This window comes from Ambystoma mexicanum, chromosome 11 (assembly GCF_040938575.1).
Source record: "Ambystoma mexicanum isolate Mex_15411 chromosome 11, UKY_AmexF1_1, whole genome shotgun sequence".
Taxonomy (NCBI): Eukaryota; Metazoa; Chordata; class Amphibia; order Caudata; family Ambystomatidae; genus Ambystoma; species Ambystoma mexicanum.
In genome coordinates this window covers 862,565,756-862,585,605 of record NC_090934.1, presented here as the reverse complement: position 1 = coordinate 862,585,605, position 19,850 = coordinate 862,565,756, and the positions used below count along the sequence as shown (strand labels likewise).

Here is a 19,850-nt window from a genome sequence, read left to right as displayed (position 1 = left end):
GGGTAGTTGGCATGTTAGCCATGTGAGCGATTTAGAGTATGGAAAGAAGACTTGAGTTTTGGTACACTGAAGATGTTTGCCAATTTTCAGACTCATGTTACAGGATGGCGGATCTGTGGTTTGTTCCTAAGAATTACCCGTTCCAATATGGCTGCTATGATAATTACGCCTTTCCCTATCATTGGCCAACACTCTGTATACAATTTACCGGTGACAGGAAGGCGGAGCTTCTCATCTCTTCTACTTTCTTGTGTGATACCTGTTTCTTACCAGGGTATCCTTTATCTTTTTTCCTCGATATTTGGCGTACGTAAGAGTTGCTACCAAGCTTTTTTGTCTGTTTTGTTTCCCTGTGGAGAACTAGTCTACCCTAGAGCATTACTGTGAGCTGGCAGGGTGGCTTCGAAGGAGTTGTCCTTACCATAGGACATGGTTATTCATCATGTGGCCCTCCAGATGTTTTGAACTGCAGCACGCATGATCCTTCACCATTGACTATGTTGGCTAGGAATCATGGGGGTTGAAGTCCAAAACATCTGTAGGGCCACTTAATGAGTATCCATGTACTGAGAGATCAAGGTAGAATGAGAAACAAGATCTTTTAGATGCAATCACAGCTTCATTGGAATATGTTGAATGAATAGTTTATTGAATGTATGATAATCAGAATAATTTGACAGAAGGTATGTGTTAAACAGGCTAAATTTGCTCATCCCTCATAGACTGAGAGAAGGAGTATTTCAGCTGTCTGACAACAATACATGTATTTAACAGGAGTGAGAGCTGCTGTGTTTGACAGGCTGAGCGTGGTACACTTGATAAATTGAGAGCATATGTATTTGACAGGCTGGGAATTGATATATTTGATAAAAAGAGATTTGAGAGTGTTTGAGAAAGAGCCGCAAAAGTATTTGACAATCTGAAATTCGATGTGCTGAACAGACTGCAAATGGTTTACTTAACAAAATGGGACTGAATGTATTTGAGTAGCAGCGAGGGTGAACTTAAACTGAGAGTCTGTGTATTTAACAAGTAGAACATTGGTACATGTGATAGTCTGACAGGGAACATATTTCGCAGGATGAATGGATGCTTTTGAAAGGCAAACAGTAGATGTGATTGTCAAGCTGGCATAAAGTATTTTGATACAATGGGAGTGGGTGTATTTGACAGGCTGTTCGTGTTTAATATTGAGCAGACTTAGAGAATGTGTGATTTGAATACTGAGGACAGCTGTATATGACAAGCTAAGACGTGTTTTAGACAAGAGGAGAGTGAATGTATATGACAGGTAGAGTGGGTGTATTGGACAGGCTAAGAGCAGGTGTATGTGACAAACGGAAAGTGAGTTTCTTTGACAGACTGCTAGTCAGAAAATGTCTAGGCCACTGATTGGCGTATGTGATAGGCAGAAAGCAGGTCTGTTTGACAGGCTGACAGTGATTGTGTTCTGATACACTCTGAGGGTGTGTACTTGCACATAGACAGTGGACACAACATCACGAGTGCTTGCTTTGTGCCAGCTTTTCCTTGGACTGCGGCCATTGGTCCCCCCATGTCCATCGCCAGCAGTGGACATTGTTCACCCATTCCCCACAACAAACGATGAAGGGAAATAGAGTATTGATAAAATCCAGTGTGTGACTCCCTTTCCCCCTCCCCAAAACTATATCTCTCGGCTGCAAAGGTCCGTAGTCACATACCCCTGGAACTGGAGTGGTTTCCAGGGCCATCCTGAGGCCTGCACACCGGCATCGTCACGGTGCAAGCCTCAGCAGTGTAATGCAGGGGTCCTGAGGGGCAGTGGGGTTGGGGGTCCCCATCATGCACAAAAACAAATATTAAACTTAAATACTGAGGAAGACTCAAACCCCTCCCCCGCAAAGCCTGGCCGTCCTCCCGTCCTTCCCTTCCTCTCTGCTCCCTCTCAGCATGAGTTCCGCTTCATTTATGGAGGTAGGCGTCGAGCCAGAGCTCCCCAGACTTCCTCAGCGACCTGCAGAGGGAGAAAAAAGCGTCATGAGGGGTCAGTCAGTACACCTTCTTGCAGTCCAAACTCACGCTCACGGAGAAGGCTGCCATGTTGAACATTTCACAGTGGAAGAAACAGACAAAGTAAATAAATTACGGGAAACGGGCACGTGACACTTTTCCCCACAGTGTGACCGACATGGGGTGCATTAGAAAGTGGCAGATACAAAAGATGTGACAGAGAGTATACCTGAAAACTATATATATATATATATATATATATATATATATATATATATATATATATATATATATATATATCAGAGGCGTTGCTAGGGGTGGGGGTTGCGTGCGGCTGAGGTACGTGTAGCCCCGGGTTTTAAGCCTCGGATAGAAACTTAGGGGCTACAACCAATGGGCTAGCTATCTCCGAGCCCCAACATTAGCGTAGCCCGGAGCTTTTCCGGACCTAGCAACACCCCTGATGTATCGTTTCAAGAACGTTTTCATGTAATGTTGGGAAAAAAGATGCTTTTTGCATTGTCATTTTTTTTCAGTAGAGCTACAAAAAAACATACCATCTGGCCCTTATCTTTAAGTTGTGCAATTTGCGCAAACTTGTCAGTCAAACTTGTCATAGTTACTTTTTAAGAAAAATGCATTTGTCAAAATAACTGCACGCATGTAGGAAGGAGGTCGGGGTGTTATCAGTACACGGGAACAGAACAAAACATCAAAGTGAGAAAGCAAGGGATGTAAAAAAACACACACCAACCCATGAAGACGAAATTGAGCAAAACCCCAAACAGCGGAATGAACGGATGAAACGATCACGAGCACACCAGCAGCACATATGCAACTGGGGTAGTCCGTGCAGCCTTCATCAGGTCCTTTCACAATTACGAATGTACATATTATTATTATTATCATCATTTGGGTATTTATTGAGTGCGGACCTAACTTCAGAAGCAACAGAGAACTTTATGGTTGGGATAGAAAAGAAATAGGCCACACGGAGACAGGGGGAAAGCCAAGGAAGTGCCAGGAGAGGGCAGATGATATAACCCAGTCCCTTCTTCAGTTCGGAGGTACCATTCGTCGAAGTGGGTGGAAACCAGAGGTACGACCTTCCCCAACTTTTGGTGGCAGGGCATAGGAAGCATAGTTCCACTTTTTGTTTTTAAGTCTTCGACCCTTCAGAAACAGCTATTTTCACATTCACATTCCAATAGGATAGAACACAATATTATATTCCTGTTCCAATAGTCAAAGTTCTGGTACGGCAGAAGAGGGGACATTCCACACTTTCACTGATTCGTTTCACCCTTCTTCATCTCGGACAACACAATCAGAGTAACATCAAGAGCGACATTTCAAAGAACCCCTACCTCTAGTTTGTGTTTCCAGAATCATCTCACCAGGGAAAATCTCTATAGATCGACAGTGAAAACCGACACACTTCAAATCTCCACTATTCAAATGCCAGATGAAGCAGATCCTGGTAATATAGTGTCCCGATCAAAACAGACAAATGTTGCTCGTCTTCCATGAAGAGCACATTCAATACCGAAGGTCTCCCTTGGGAGAACGACTTTATCGGCATAATAGTTCCTGATATAGCAAACGTCCAACCGGGTGCAATTGTGGAAAAAGCGACCTTGGCTCTCGTGAAGCTGGCAACACTTAGTCCAACTAAACTAATTCCCTAAACCAAGCAAAGTCCAACAAACTACAATATGTAAATGTAACTCACAATACTATACCACCACTTCATAATACTCACTTTAAATATTTGGTAGCTTAAATCAGCGCTGTAAATGAAATGAGCCTTGTGAAATAGTGGTGTATTGCGAGCTAAGGTACAATTCGTAGTGTATTGGACATGGTTTGGATCAAGGAATTAGTACATTTGGACCAAGTTTTTTTAACTTAACTTTGGCATTTCCAAGATTTGTAGATTTTACATTTTTATAGCCAGTTACCGTAAATCTTTGTTAAACGTTTTTTGACTGATAGTTATGTATGTATTTAAAAACATTATTTAAGGCAAGTATGTGGAGCAATGAAAAACAATGAAACCAAAACAATTTGTAGGTCATGATTTCCTTTTCTTTTATATTCACATTTCTATTGAATAAATAAGAAATCAACAGAACAATTAACAATTTCAAACCACCCAGTTCCCAAAACACTTCACAATATAATACAAAAAGGCGAGGAATTGATCCTAAAAAAAAACATTTACACCAAGTCCAGAAACCACTCCCAGATGTCCTCATGAAGATAATTTTTCTTTAACTTGTAAAAAATAACTTTCTCTAATAACAAATGGTGTTGTGCATTTGTTGAAAAGAACGCTTGGCTGCTTTAACGTGCTCTTGGCTGCAGAGTATTTTACCTTATTTCAACAGTTTCAGCACTGCGAGCGCTGCTCTTGCTGAAGTGTATTTTCTTCCTGGAAAGAGGCGGACCCGACTGCGGTCACGTGACGCATCACGTGACTTTGAAGGCCCTCATAGCTACGGCACAAGCGCCCGAGCGGGGTGTTGTGCATTTGTTGAAAAGAACGCTTGGCTGCTTTAACGTGCTCTTGGCTGCAGAGTATTTTACCTTATTTCAACAGTTTCAGCACTGTGAGCGCTGCTCTTGCTGAAGTGTATTTTCTTCCTGGAAAGAGGCGGACCCGACTGCGGTCACGTGACGCATCACGTGACTTTGGAGGCCCTCATAGCTACGGCACAAGCACCCTTGCGGCGTTAAGCCCTGGAGGCAGTAAGGGCTGGAGACGCTGTTTAGCTGTTTGGTTGTGACTTGTCCTCGTCCTGCAGCCGTGTGAGTACATCTGTCTAAGCTCACACTTTCTACCATCAACTCAATTTCAATTTGCAACCAGGGTAAGGGGGGAGAGTCGGACTCTGGCCGCTCCCTGAGCTGTCGGGCGTTCCTTACCCTATTCACTGAGAGTTTTTTAGGATCATCGCTGCTTGTCTCCGTTTTTTTTTTAAAAACAGACTTATCAGTGCTTATACTTGCTCCCTTATCCAGCTTTGACTTTTAACCCTACTCTTGGAAAGAGACCCAGATCTACTGTAATTTAGCATCGTGCTTCAAACTGTTTTTGTGGTGTTATTGTATGTATTTTTACTAATCTCTGGGTTTAGTGCATTTTACACATTACATGGCTTTTTTATTATAAGGGTGTACTTTGCCTCAGTTCCAAAGACGTCTAAACTTATTAAGCGCTCTTTATTGCATAGTAATTCTTGCAGCGCTTTTCAATCAGTGTTTTGGAGTGCATTTCCCTTCTTTCTACTTTCACTTGCGCAGTCTATAGTGGTACTAGTCGCCTGTTATACACTCCAAGAAGTAGCCAAACTAAAAGGCTACCTATGTCGCGCATGCTGTATACGCTAAAAACAGATATGCCAGAGGTAGCCGCAGTAACTCACACAACTAACACTTCGGGTGAAGTGTTGATTAATAAAGCTACATCTGAGACTGTGGCCTCTAAGGTAATGCTCAAAACTCCAGTAAATGGTAATAACTTCAAATTGAGTGAGGAAAAAAAGAGTTCCTCGCGAATTTCCAAGAAATCTATTATTCTAACTCCTGTTGTTAAAACACCTTCCTTAAATCAAGACATTAGGCATTTCTATGATAAAATAAATGATCCTGCAGTAGGGATCCATGCTCAAGGCCCGATGGAAAGCGTGCTGCCGGCAATGAACAAACAGCCACGCGAATTCAACAACATCCCATCTTCAGCCCTAATTGAACCAATCCCTAATGTGATGATTTCTGATCAAACCTTACTCACCCTACCTCAAACTCCCATTAAAATTTTTCAGGTTAATCAAATGGTAACTGTAGTCGAGGAAGGAAACCTGGACGACTCGGTCGAACTTGTTAGTGCCACATTTCAAACACAATCTATTATCGAGCCTGGTACAATTTTGCAACCCCAAACCTCCCACCCAACAGTAGATGACACAGCTTGTGTGGATGTGTTTGAGATTATTGATGTGAATGCTAAAGAATCTGTAACAATCAATACACCCTCGCGTCAGTGTAATGTTGATCTAGAAAGTTCGAGATTGTCTGTCATTAAAGACTACAATCTTCCTGGCTCTATGGACTCTACAAGGCATGCAATTGAAGAATCCTTTATACAACCAACCCCGAGACGCTGTTTGTCTGCAAAAACCCCTAGTGACTCATCTGTAAATCCGGCCTTCTTACAGATTACCTTAGGGGCCGTGAACACAACAATATTAAGTCTCTTCATACTTTTTGAAGAGTTGGATCGAAAAATAGCGCTCCAAAGAACTAAAATTGATCAAATTGGGGAGTGGATGCAACGATGCTCGCAAAATCCATCCTCCACCCCGACTTTAAATCTTATCATGGAGAGACTTAGCACCTTAGAAAAACTGACCACCTCGAGCCTGCTGGCAACTGCCCCTCTCAAGCCTACCACTCTGCAGAGTTCGTCAGGTCCGGAATTGAACAATAATTCTAACCTACGGTGAGCTAGATCCGTGTTAACAGTGGTTCCAACATTTGAAAAAGTTATTCGTCCAGTGGAGTCCATAGCTACCTTAACCATCCAACAAAATGATTCTTGGATTAGTGTTGATTCCCCTCAGTCTCTTCCAAGCACTAATGCTGTTAAAATCAGTAATACCAACAAAGGTCAGTCCCTTTCTCAGAAAAACAAACTGAAAACTACAATCTCAAAACGGTCTAAATTGACAACCAAAGTAACAACAATGTGTAAGGCCGCTAAAGAACCTAATCAAAATTCACAGGTCACATATCCACCAACTAGTCTGGTGATTGGCGCTTTAGCGCCTATAGCGCATCCCCCTCAAGACTTGGGAGGTGTTATAGATCTTGTTACCCCCTTAGCGGTAACGGTCGCCTCCGAGGTCGTATCCAGTTCTGTCTCGCAAGTCCCCCAGGGTGACTATGCGCCTTTGAATGAACTGGTAGACCTGTTTGAACGCGAGGCTTCTTCTACCTTACCCCCTAAGCCTTTTATTCAAGGCAGCACGACTCACTCCATCCCGACCGGTACTGATAGGGGCTGTTCTGGTCCTCATATACTTCCTATACCATCTGTTGGCTTTGAAGATCGTCTATCCGCCCTGAAAACGGCGGTAGATGCTTATCTTGGTAAAAGACTGTCTGAGGCACTCCCAGAGCTAAATCGAGCAGCTGGAATTCTATCCGTTCCAATCTCATCCAATTTTGCCAAACCTCAAGAGGAGTGCCACCGTCATGATCCGTCTCTGGCTCGCCCAAGTAACGTCCCAGGATCTAGGGCCCAATCTAATCCCTCCATCTCCTGCCCAAACATGAGAGATCTAAACGAGAATCCTGGTATGAAGTCCAAAATTTGAGCTCATACTCAAAAAGACATCAAAACAAAGCGTTTTAATTCTTTCCACACCTTAATCTTAAAATGTCGTGAGGGCCCCTTTCCAAAATATGATTTGTGTAGCTCTAGTGTTTTGAACATCTTTGGACACATTCAGTCCCTGGAGGACTTGTCCTCGAGTGATTTTGGCCAGATTGAATTTATTTGCGAAAATAATCTATCAATTGTAAGATTATGGATCAAATCGGGATTGGTACGGAACGCTCTATGGAATTCAATAATGGACTTATTCAATCTGGGCTTTTTGCTCGCATTAGACCCTGCCCGTCCATCGACACAAGAAAATACAGTTCGAAATGAGATACCAGTACAGGCGCTGACCACAGAATGCTCTTGCACCTGTGGAGGTTAACTGTCCACAGATCAGATTGACATCAAAAAATATGTTATAACCATCAATAGTTGAGAAGAGGGAAACCATCGCTCTTGCTAGCTGGAATACTAGAGGGCATTCACATCTTCAGTGGTCTGCGAATGCTCAATTAAACAGTTACGACATCATAGCCTTGCAAGAGACGTGGCTGGTATCTGCCCCCACATGGGATAATCATATTATTTGTTCTCTCCCGGCAGTGGTGGCCGTTAAATCCAGCAAAAATTTCCAAATTGGGGAATGGTTGTCGCCAAATAGATTCATTCAGGTGGTCAAAATCACTCATGGACCGCAAGTTTTTGCTCTCATAAACCTCTATCGTAATCCCGCAGGCATCACCGATGATGCTTTTTATCTTGCCCTATCATCAGTTTTTGAAATTATTGCTCTACAGTCGATTTCTGGTTTAATAGTGGTGGGAGATCTAAACATTGCATGTTTGCCTGCCCCTAATAATTGGAGATTTGTTTGAGAGGGACAACTGGTTGACGTACGCTCAGCTTGGCCAGATGTATGACATGTCAGAATGCTCGTTTGCTGAATATAGGAAACTGAAGATTATTATTTCAGCTTGTGTTGAGATGCCACAATTGACTGGTCAGAGTCCTGCTTGGACAGCTCTATCTGTATGCTTGAGTGCCTCACACCCTGCTTCTACCATGTATGGAATTATAAAAGCTGCTCGGAAGGGTGATCCGAGATTGCCTGCAATTTGGGCGGAGGAATTGGGGGAAGATGTTAACTTCAGATGTTGGCGGAGGTGCTGTGAAAACACTCGTTTGGTAAGTTTGGATTGGTCCGTCAGAGCTTCCCAAACTAAGTTGTTGTTCAGGGCCTATTGGACGCCGGAGAAACTATTCAGGAGACGACTTTTAGACAACAATCTTTGCTGGAAGTGTAAATGTTCGAGAGGATCTCTGAGTCATTTAATTTGGTCCTGTCCCAAGACGATACAATTCTGGGATATGGTTCGGGAGAGGTTGAGTCTGGTCTTAGATGTCACAATCCCCATGAATGCTTCATTACTGGTTTTGGGTGATGACTCTTCTCTGGAGGAAATTGACTTTGGTAAGAGAGTTTGGTTGCTTCGTGCATGCATGGTTGCTAAAAAATTCATATTGAGGTCATGGAAATCAAGTACTTCATTTAACATTGATGACTGGGTGGAGGAGCTACTTACTGTTTCAACATATGAAAAAGCCATTTACAAACTCACTGGTGACATTGAAAAATTTTGGGACATTTGGAGCTGCTTTCTTGATGCATATGGATAAACCTGATCTTTGACCTGGGGTATTATGTACTTACCCTTGAACACTCATAATCTGTATAATATCTATGGTTTGTGTGATGGTTTTTGTAATGCCCTTTTGTCTGAGGTATAGTATTTTGCATTGAAATGTTTGGTTTATGTCTTCTACTCCTACGCTCTTATTCTCTTTCTTCCTTTTCTTTTTCTTTTTCTTCTTTTCCTTTCTTCCTTCTTGTTCTATTTTTGATGGTTATATGTTTGGATTGTTTATGGCGAATTGATTACTTTGCTTTCACTTGGTTGATATGTGTGTATCTCATGGACTGCTGTTCATTTATTTATGTTTGCTTAATGTGAAAATAAAAATTTGAATTAAAAAAAAAAAAAAAAATAAGGGGTTATGCAATGCAAGTCTGATTTATCAAAGATCTCAATCTGAAGGTGATGAATGGTTCAATTATGGGCGACATCCCGCCGCAAAATACGTGGGAAAGGGGAAACTCTAGTTCCATCATAGACTACATTTATGCAAGTGAAAGCATACATGCTAACGCCATTAAGTTCGAAATCATAAGGCAAACACATAGTGATCATCACATATTGTCCCTGCAATGGTTGACCCCCTGTCAGACTGTCTCCCATACTAAACATTGGTGTAAACAATCGCTGATTCTTAACAATGGTAAGAATTGTTTTCATTGGTCACCAGTGTTGTTGCAATCATTAAACACAACTATTTTACGACACCAAAGCACAAATTCTCTATCATCTTATGTTGAGGTACTTGACACATTTAGAAATGGTGAATTTTTACATATTAGACCCTCTCGCTCCCACACTCACGGCTTTGATTTAACTTTACACCATCGTAAAGCTCAATTAAGAAAAGAGATACGTTATTCTCGAATCCTGCCACTAAAAGAACAGTTCCAAGTAATCAAAACAGCGAAATGTTCATATCGCAACTGGACGTGTGCTAGGAAAGCGCGTTTATTTCAAGTTGACAGTGAGAATTTCCTGTCTGCTTGCTCTTCGAAAAACTCAGCTCAAGTGTGGCAATTATTGAACAAGTGCAATACCTCTTCCCAACTGGAATCCCAAATAAATGGTGTTGCAGAATCGCAATGGATAGAACATTTTCCCACCTATATGCTGACCATAAGATGTCCAAATATGAATATATACAGAGATCTTCTGCTATTTGGTCCCTGGAATGCTGGTTGGAATCTGTGAGGGATTTCATTAATAAATCATCCTCCTCACGAGCAGCTGGGCCGGATGGTCTTACGAATTATATGCTCAAACAGGACACAGAAGAATGGGCTACTATCTTGTTTAATTCCTTTTGTCACATCTTATCCACTAAAATAATTCCAAAATCTTGGAGTACCTCTCTTATAGTTCCCATGTACAAGAAAGGTGACCGTAAAGACCCAAAATGCTATCGCCCCATTGCCCTCCTAGACGCGCCGGGAAAAATATTTTCGCGGCTGGTGCTGAAGGAATTTAACCAATGGACTGCCCAAACAAATCAGCGTGATCCGGCGCAGACAGGCTTCGTGGCAGGTCTGGGCACGTCGGTAAATTTAATAACTCTTCATGCCATTAAACATCAGGCACAGTCAGTTAAACAGCCCATGTATTTTGCGTTTGTTGACCTACACTCGGCATTTGATTCAGTTTCTGGACCCCGTCTGATGGATAAATTGTTAGAGGCTGGGTGTCCGTCAACTTTAAGTGACATCATTTTCGCATTACACTCGAACACCTCCATCCGGGTCAGATTGAATTTTGAGGGGCTTCTATCATCAGACGTTCTTACCTACCGAGGGCTGAAGCAGGGGTGCATTCTCGCCTCGGCATTGTTCGATTTTTTCATTAATGATGTTAGAAGAGCACTTGAAGAAGTACGTGCAGATGCACCAAAATTGAATAACATCGAGGTGAAAGCGTTATGGTACGCAGATGATTTGGTACTAATATCTAAAACTCCCATTGACCTGCAAAATCTTTTAACAGCATTATGTCAATATTTTCGAGTGAATGAGTTGGTAGTAAATGACAAGAAAACCCAAATCGTAGTCTACACTCCGAAAGCAAGCGCAGTCATCGTATGACCTGGAAGATAGAGCACATAAATTTAGAGGTGGTTCCCAATTATACATACTTGGGTATCCTGTTTGACGGATCGTCGAACGCTCATTCTCAGTTAATGATAATTGAAGTTAAAATTCTTGCAGCAATCCGCCAGACTCGTCTAATCATGCATACATTTGGGAAATTCTCCATTAAACCTGATCTGATCTTCTGGATTCAGAATGTCATCCCTACCATCTTATATGGTCTAGAGACATATAGTTCAAGTGATCCAGCATTCCTACATGCTTTGGAAGCAAAATATTGGCGTGCTATTCTAAATCTGCCACAATGCATTCCAGGCCCGATCATTCGATATGAAGTAGGTTTGACCTCACTTTTGGCAATGTATAACTGGCGCTTATGCAGTTTGTTTAGACAATGGCCCTCATTACGACCCTGGCGGAAAGTGACTGACCGGACCGCCACAGCGTAAATAGCGTTTCTGCCATTGCACGATGGAGCAAAGTGCGGCCCATTCCGACCCATCGGGCACGAGCACCACGGCATGGCGGAAGTGCAAAGTCCGCGATGGCGGAAATGACCCCAAAACGGCCCACACCGCCGCCGTACGGCGCCCTAGGTGCAATACCGCCACCCATCCTAGCGGACACCGCAGTGAGCGCCAACCGGAAAGTACGGTGACCGGAAATATACAGAAACGGAAGTAAAAACATGGGCCCGGAACGGGAAACAACACGCCGTACACCTATAAAACCACAAAATCCACACAACCACTAAAAACACTACCCTGAGACACATCCCAACCCGTCATCCACCCTAGCGAAACCAAGAAAAATGGGAAAAGTAGCGAAGAAAGCGTGCGACCGCAAGCGGCAGGTCCACTTCTCCCGTGAGGAACTCACCGTGCTTACAGAGACCCTCCAGGAGAATGCCGCCGCCGTCTTCTCCACGCAAATGACCAGGACGGCACTTGCGAACAAGAAGGCCATATGGGCCCTGGTGGAACAGCGGGTAAGTGCGGTGGGGACCGCACCCCGCAACCCACAGCAATGCAGAAAGCGATGGGACGACCTGCGGATACGCGTCCGTAGCATACTTTCTGCCAACCGCAACATTGCCACAGCCACCGGGGGAGGATCGGAATCACCCATCAAGTTGACCCCCTGGGAAGAAATCTGTGCCTCCACCATTGGAATGGAGAGCATAGAGGGAGTCGGAGGGATGGAGAAAGGAGTGCAGACATCCGAAGAATCAGGTAGGTGGCCCAAATGAAACAATGCTAAATCCACAATGTCCAATCATGTGAAGTACCATGTGTCCACATAGTGCAACAGAAACACATGTCCAGGAGAACGTCCACACACATTGGCCTGATAGCGCACTTTAAAACTCACAATAAATACATAAATAATTAAAAACCCCAAAAACACCCACTACACGTGCAGCAGGCACACCCTAACTGCAGGCTGCCAAACAACTGCACCCTCACTCCACACACAAATGAAAGCACCTCCAAGGCCCCGACCCAAATCACCCTCAGGTACCACCCCAATGCATGTGATACATTGCCATTCCAATTCCCACAGACCCATTAATAACGCTCGCCCTCCTTTACTCCACCACAGGGTCCGATCCAAACGACGAGCTTCAGGACACCCCTACCAGCACACCTGCAAAGAGGGCCAAGACCAACGGCCAAAGACCCTCCACCTCAGCTGCACGCATCAAGACACGGCAGCAGCACAAATCAGGTGGCAGCACAGAGGAGGGAACATCAACAGGCACCCCAGCAGCCAGCATGCCCACAACAGCAGCACCACAGGTCCCCCCAATGGATGCCACAGAAGGCACTGCCTCTGGTGGCAGCAGCACCATAGGTGACACCCCATTAATGGCAGCATGCTCCGACACAGAAGACGGGGATGTCGAAGTCAGATCCATCCATGACCTGTCCCAATCCCCCTGTCTGTCCCATCCCGTACACCATGAGGATACCATGCAGGGGCACCCACAAGACGACGACTGGCCATCCCCCACAAGCCCTGTGGCAGGGCAACATGAGGCGAACAGCCACTCTGTGACACCACCGCAAATGGCCATGGCCCAGCAGAGGCAACAGTCCCTCGACCAGTTAATCGTGCAACAGCAGCAACTGGCCACGCTCCTCAAGGACCATGCCGATGAATGTGGGGGCACTAAGGCAGACATAGAAACATCAACTGAGACACTTAGGGCAGAAATGGAGAGAAGTACAGAGACACTAAGGGCACAAATGGAGAGTAGCACCGAGTGCCTGAGAGTACAAATGGAGAGTAGCACCGAGAGCCTGAGAGTCCAAATGGAGAGTAGCACCGAGAGCCTGAGAGTCCAAATGGAGAGAAGCACCGAGAGCCTGAGGGGGGAACTGCATGCGACGTCCAAAGACGTATGTGCCGAACTTGCCGCAGTGCGCCGTGTGCTCACTGAGCTCTCACAAACCCTTAGGGACATGCATGGACGTGAGCAGGCAGAGACATCATCCGTTGCAAGTTCCGTCCAGGGCAGCCCCCAACGTAGATCTGGGAGGAACCTGCGCTCCACAGGCAGGGGTGCCCCTGATACCCGCAGAGGGGGCTTGCAATAGCGACTGCCCACTGACAATGAGCATCTTTGGACACTGGTGTTCGGGGGGGAGGTAGGAGGGTGGAGGGGGTGTGTTGGGCTCACTTGGGTGGCGGGTCGATAGGGTGTTCAACATGATATCACATATGCCATAAACAATGCACGATCAACCAATGAGATGTGTGGACAATGATCTTTGTGTACTAGGCCATCATAGGCGTACAGTCCATATTGTGCATGTACCAGACACACACAGTGCCACGAGTCCCGTGTCCATGTATCAGCCACCAGGCGTGAGTGCTAGAAGCATGCATCAATGAGATGCTGACGAATGTCACGGCCCTCCTGTGCCTCGCGGACTCCTTGAGGTGCTGCCACATCCCCACCCTCATCATGACCATCTTCAGGTGCTTGCAGTTCTGCGTCAGGGGGCATGGGCACATTTCTACGTACGCACATGTTGTGTAGCATGACACATGCCATCACCATCTTTGCAACCTTCTCATGGCGGTACAGGAGTGCCCCGCCAGACCTGCTGAGGCACCGGAAACGAGTCTTCAGTAGGCCGAATGCCTGTTCAATGACTACACGGGTACGTGAGTGGGCATGGTTGTAGTCCTCCTCATGCTGGTCCCGTGGGTTCCGGACTGGTGTGAGGAGCCATCTCTTCAGTGGATATCCGGCATCACCTGTATGTGGACGATAAACGAATTATGTGGAATGCCATTGCTACGTACGCACCCCCCCCCCCTTCCTGCCAGGTCATTGCGCATCACATACCCCACATCATCATGCATGAAATGAGACTCACCGAGTAGCCAGGATCTGTTCCCTGCGTGTCGCTCCATGTAGCGTGGTATTGTAGAGTTCCTCAAGACCATAGAATCATGGGTTGATCCAGGGAATCGGGCACAACAATGTGTAATGATCCTGTTGGAGTCACACACCATTTGTACATTCAGAGAATGAAATTGTTTTCTGTTGCGGTCCTGGGCCTCCATGGCATGTGGGACGACCAATTCCACATGGGTGCAGTCGATGGCACCAAGGCAACCCGGTATGCCGCCAAGTGCATGGAATCCCACTTTTGTGTTGGTAATTTCCTGCTCCGAGCGTGGTAGAGAGATGTAGTCGTCTGCGTGCTGCAGGAGGGCATCGAGCACTTGCAATAGTGTCCGTGAGAACAGTGGCTGAGAAATGCCATGCAACTGTCCGACTGTGTGCTGGTAGGTGCCTGTGGCCAGGAAGAGGAGTACAGACACCACCTTCAGTAGGGGTGGGATGGCGGTTGGGCTATCTATCATGCTGACAAGGTCAGCCTGTGTCATGTCCACAATGGCGGCTATGGTGTCCCGGTCCAAACGGTAGAGGGTGTGGATCTGCTCATCAGTGAGGTTGAACAGATGTGCTCGGAGGCGTGGGATTGCGGGCTGCCTGCGTGGTGGTAGTGGCTGTGCTGGCGGCCCTTGCTGGCCCTGCCTTGCCCTCCTCCTCCTCCTGCGTCTCCTCCGTGCGGCCGGTTGTAGTTGGTGTTCGTCTTCTTCTTGGAGTTGGAGTACTTGCAGTGCTATCAGGTCCCCCAGGGCCAACATCGCGAGTCCTGCCGGTAGCATTTCGGAGTGGGTGTGGTTGTGGGAGGAGACTGGGTGTGCAATTTATGTGTTATCAGGCTGTATGGCCTCCACCTGTGGTGATTCATTCCACCTGTGCAAGCTGCTCTCCCCTTTGGCCGAGCACGTCCCGCACACAACGCTGCAATTCGAGGAATGGCATCTTGCTATTGCAATCATGTATTTGTACCCGATGGCCGTGTAACATTGGTTGATATGTTCATTCGGCTATGGTCCCATTGTTTCACATACAATCTTTGCAGTCGCGAACAGACTTGTGAAGGGTCAGTGGAACGTAGTACTCGAGTAACGGTGGACCCTCATGCATCACTGTACCGAGTTGCAACGACGGCCGGGGCGTCCCATTTGTGAGTGAAGGCAGTTGCCATTTTCACACACAGCCGCACTAGATGGATTAATTTGTGATTTCAAGCGGCCACAGATGCCTTTTCGACGTGATGTTGCAAATGAGGAATTCGAAGGGCGGCGCTTTCGGTTATCAGCTAGCGGCGAGGAGATGCCCACAGGTCTGACTGCAAATATAACGTTCTATTGTTCAATGTCCTTGGGACAGGGGCCATGGCGAGGATGCATGATTGATTTGAATAGTTTGGGATGCGCAATAGCGAAGTGGACGATGAGGCCGGACGTTCCCAAATACATGTTACTTCAGGGTACTTCACAACACTGGAATTACGGGCTGGGGCACAGTGGATTTTGCAGGCTGCATAACGCACAGACTCAATGGAATTCTCACATGTTATGTGAGTATGGAAACAGGCGTTTTCATTACGGGATGAGGGAATGATGAATGGATGCATGGGCAGTTGATTTGATACAGTGTTTGCCATGTACAGGGCTTCTTGGAATCTGTCCGCCTCCCCTGCGCTATGTGATGCAGGGCTGCCGTAGTGGGACCATCGTCTATCTGGCCTTGTTGAGCCCTCCCTGTCTCGACGCGCCCTCAGACACTTGTGTCCATGCACGTTACCAATCCCATCTGATGGATTCTGTTTTCACAGACGCATGCACAGGTACACTCGTTTGTGATGGTGTTTACACCTCGATATAGATAGTTATGAGTCGCAAGTGGTTTTGGGGTGGTGATGATCCTTTGGAGTGGGCTAGCATGCATATGGCTGTGGATTTAGTGTGATCATTGAAGTGAGTTGTTCGAATGTAGTTCTGATGGCCATTCTGTTCTTTTTCTTTTCTTTTGGTTGACAGGTATCTCCTCCCCTTTTGCCACTGCCATCTGTATGCCACTCCTGCAGATGGCTTTTACTCCCGACACCTGCTGCTTCGTGTTAATCAGTGGAGCAGCATTACGATCTTATGGGACGATCGCCAATGGGCCACATGCCCTTACGCAGTACTAGTGGCTCGGAGCAACATTTCGGCCTTTCAGCTGGACTAGTGCCTCCCCATTGGGACGGCCCTGCGGTTCTGTGCGCTTCCATGTTGCCTTTTCGTACGAGAATGTGGCTCTGTGTACCATGAAGGAACAGGGCGTCACACAAGAAGTAGCTGGTCATTTCTTGCGGATGCAGCCCACAATGGTGAAATGTGTTTTGGAGTTCATGGCCTAATGGCTGTATGGGCTTGGTGAATTTGTTGTGCATTAAATTTCCATTCTGATATGGGCCGTGTAGCGTTCTTCTTTGCAAGTGATGTGGCATATTCCTATTTGGGGAGCGATGTATTGTGAGGAGATCTGCATTGGGTTCCAGCTTCGGAGTATAGTTGCGTGGTACTGTGCTGGGCGCGTTTGCCTACGAAGCCCAGTGAGGTCAGGGATGAGGGCTGCCAATATGACTGTTTGAATGATGTCATGCTCAGGGGCGGGGGATTAGGTTTTGTGTAACAGATGCCGGTCAGCCAGGTGGACTGGTGGAATGATGTGATTTTCGGAATATTGCTGGTCACAGGTGCCTGTGTTTGCGTGCGTTTCTTGGTGGGGGACTGTGGTCATGTCCATTGGAATGGCTTCTGTATTCGTGCCATCTGTGCCCTGCGGCTCCCATTGGCCCCTCTTGAGATTCTTTTGTTCGTTGGCATGCATGGGTGACTTGTACATTTCACTGGTTGCATTGTGACTTCATTGCACCTACGGGGAGTTGTACTATGTGGCCAGGGAGCGGTGTACAGGCACTCAGTGGGGCCGTTTACGGTTGATTCGCGATGCCGTACTTCTCACCATGGCGGAATGGTACTTTCCGCCGTGCTTGATGGCGTTAGGTACATGTCCGCTAGGGTCGGAATTCGCGTACCCTTGCGCCATGGTGGTATTTACGGTTTGGCATGGCGCGCGCGCGCGTACTTGGTGCAGTTAGCGTTGGCGTTCACTACGGTGTCGCTAATGGCATCGTACTTTGCGGTGACGGGTCATAGTCGCACCGAGCGCTATTCGATGGCGGTATTGCATTTCCGCCATCGTTTTTCGGTTTCCGCCAGGGTCGTAATGAGGGCCAATGTCTATTATCTGCTTTTGATAAATCAACTTTAGCCACAGTTGCCAGCTATCTGATGTCTTCCTCTCATCTGTTTCCGAAAACATGGTCTAAAAACATTCTTTCCATACTATTAAACGCAGATATCTCCATTGAAACTCTTGTCACCGATCCTGATAGAGCTAAGAAAAAACTCTACATGATGGATTGGATTGATACTAGAGATCTGTGTTTGAAGTATAAAGACTTTGATCCAGCTGTTTTCTCAGCAAAGTGTTATAGAGACATGGCCTTCTATTTATGCAAATCTCCTTCTCCTGCTGTTAGGAATGCTTTGTTACGCATGCGTTTTAATTTATGTCCTACCCGTGAAATTCAAGCCCGTAGAAAAGAAATCCCGCGGGAATCATCAGGATGTCGTTTTTGCAACAACGCAACAACTATTGAAACTTTGGAGCATGTTATTGTGGACTGCCCTGAACTTATGAACCTAAGACAAAGTCACTTTAGTAAACATTTGCCTTATTTTAGCCAGATGAGACATGAGCATAGATGGCTTGCTATTTCCACTACCACCTGCATGAGTATAAGGCTGGCTACAATTCACTTTCTGCGAGCCTTAAATCTACTAAAATAGCCCCATTTTTAACAATAGCTGCTATATGGAACAATGATTGTCATACCTGTTCATTGCGTGTCAATCGTTTAAGAATGCCAAACCCAAATGTAATTATTAGCCTTGGAAGTGATGGTGTGACATTTGGGATGGTTTGTGGGGTTTTATGATTGTATGCTTTATAATTCACTGTGTTTTATATGTAAACCTTTTTGATAAATTCTTGTTTTAAATTGAAAAAAGTTGATTAAATTCAACTAAATTCATTAAATAAAAAAAATAAAAAATAATGACATGTTATGGAGGTCTTCAATCCATACAGAACTTGAAGGGAAATTAACACTCTTCCATTATCTCAATACTGTTGTTGTGGCAGACAATGCAGCTCTGAAAAACGAGCATTTCTGGGGCTACAACAAATCCTCCAGAAGCTCATGTTCTCCCAGGATAACAGTGGCAAAATCAAAATCACTATCTAATAACAGAACTTTCATCTCAGTCACTTCAATCTAAATCTAAATCTAAAGGTTTCAACTCTATGACCACATTCCCAACAGGCTTCGGAATCACTCATTCCCCTCTTGAACAATTTGACTGGGGTCCATAAGACCTCATTAAGGATTTTAATTCGTCTCACTCTTTCCCCTAGGTTTAAGGATGTTAATGGTGCATTTCTACACAGATTGTTGTCAACGCTGTTAGAATCTTCACTCAAATCAGACAGGAATCCTCTCTCCTCACTTGATTCTTCTTGACTTGTGGAAGACTCCTTATTCCTTCCTTTCATCTTCTTTCCTGTGGATCTTTTCTTTTTGAAGAGATACGGTCTACCTCAAAGGGAAGCCACTATGACTGCCTGGTCAACTGGCAGGCTAGTGGCCCTTTCACCAAGGCAGCCACATAGACGAAAAGCCTGTGCAGGCAGAAAACCCCCTGGGAGTATTTGAGATGTGTAGAATCCAATCCGAGATCTGGTAGAAGTCAAAAACGTGGAGGAATACTTCAGGAAGAGTGAATCCACTGGTAGACCAAAGTATGGAGGAGGAGCAAGGAAATAAGAGGGCCACAGGACTGAGAGGAGAGCCCAGGGAGGGGGGAGCCAAGCAAGAGAGAAGAGCTGCTCAGAGATCCAGCCAGGAACCGGGGAAGGGAGTGGAGCAGCCCGGAATCCTGCCGGTAGAAGCAGAGGAGCAAGGAGAAGGGATCTGCCTACGCAGCAGAAGAGGCAAAAAACCAAGGGAAGCTGGGAAAATGAGAGAGAGTGGGAGAATGAAGGCAAAGTAAGCACACACAAGGAAGAACCGAAGGGGACCAGGATAGCGTCTCACCCGAGAAACGAACAGCAGGGGTTGAAACGCACCACCGTCAGGAATCAGAGTGTCTTTTCTCTGGTTCTGCGGCGGCCATGCTGGATATAACTGGACCGGCGTGTCACAT

General features: G+C 45.8%; 1 protein-coding gene across 1 annotated transcript in view; it reads right to left on the bottom strand.

The window, feature by feature from the left end:
• Nucleotides 1-628: 628 nt before the first annotated feature.
• The window catches only part of LOC138503842 (fatty acid desaturase 2-like), a 237,818-nt gene continuing 218,596 nt past the window's right edge, over nucleotides 629-19,850 (bottom strand). Inside the window, exon 12 of the mRNA XM_069623892.1 lies at nucleotides 629-1,996. Coding sequence (XP_069479993.1) covers nucleotides 1,945-1,996 — 52 coding nt within the window. The 3' untranslated portion in view covers nucleotides 629-1,944. The remainder of the gene's footprint in view (nucleotides 1,997-19,850) is intronic.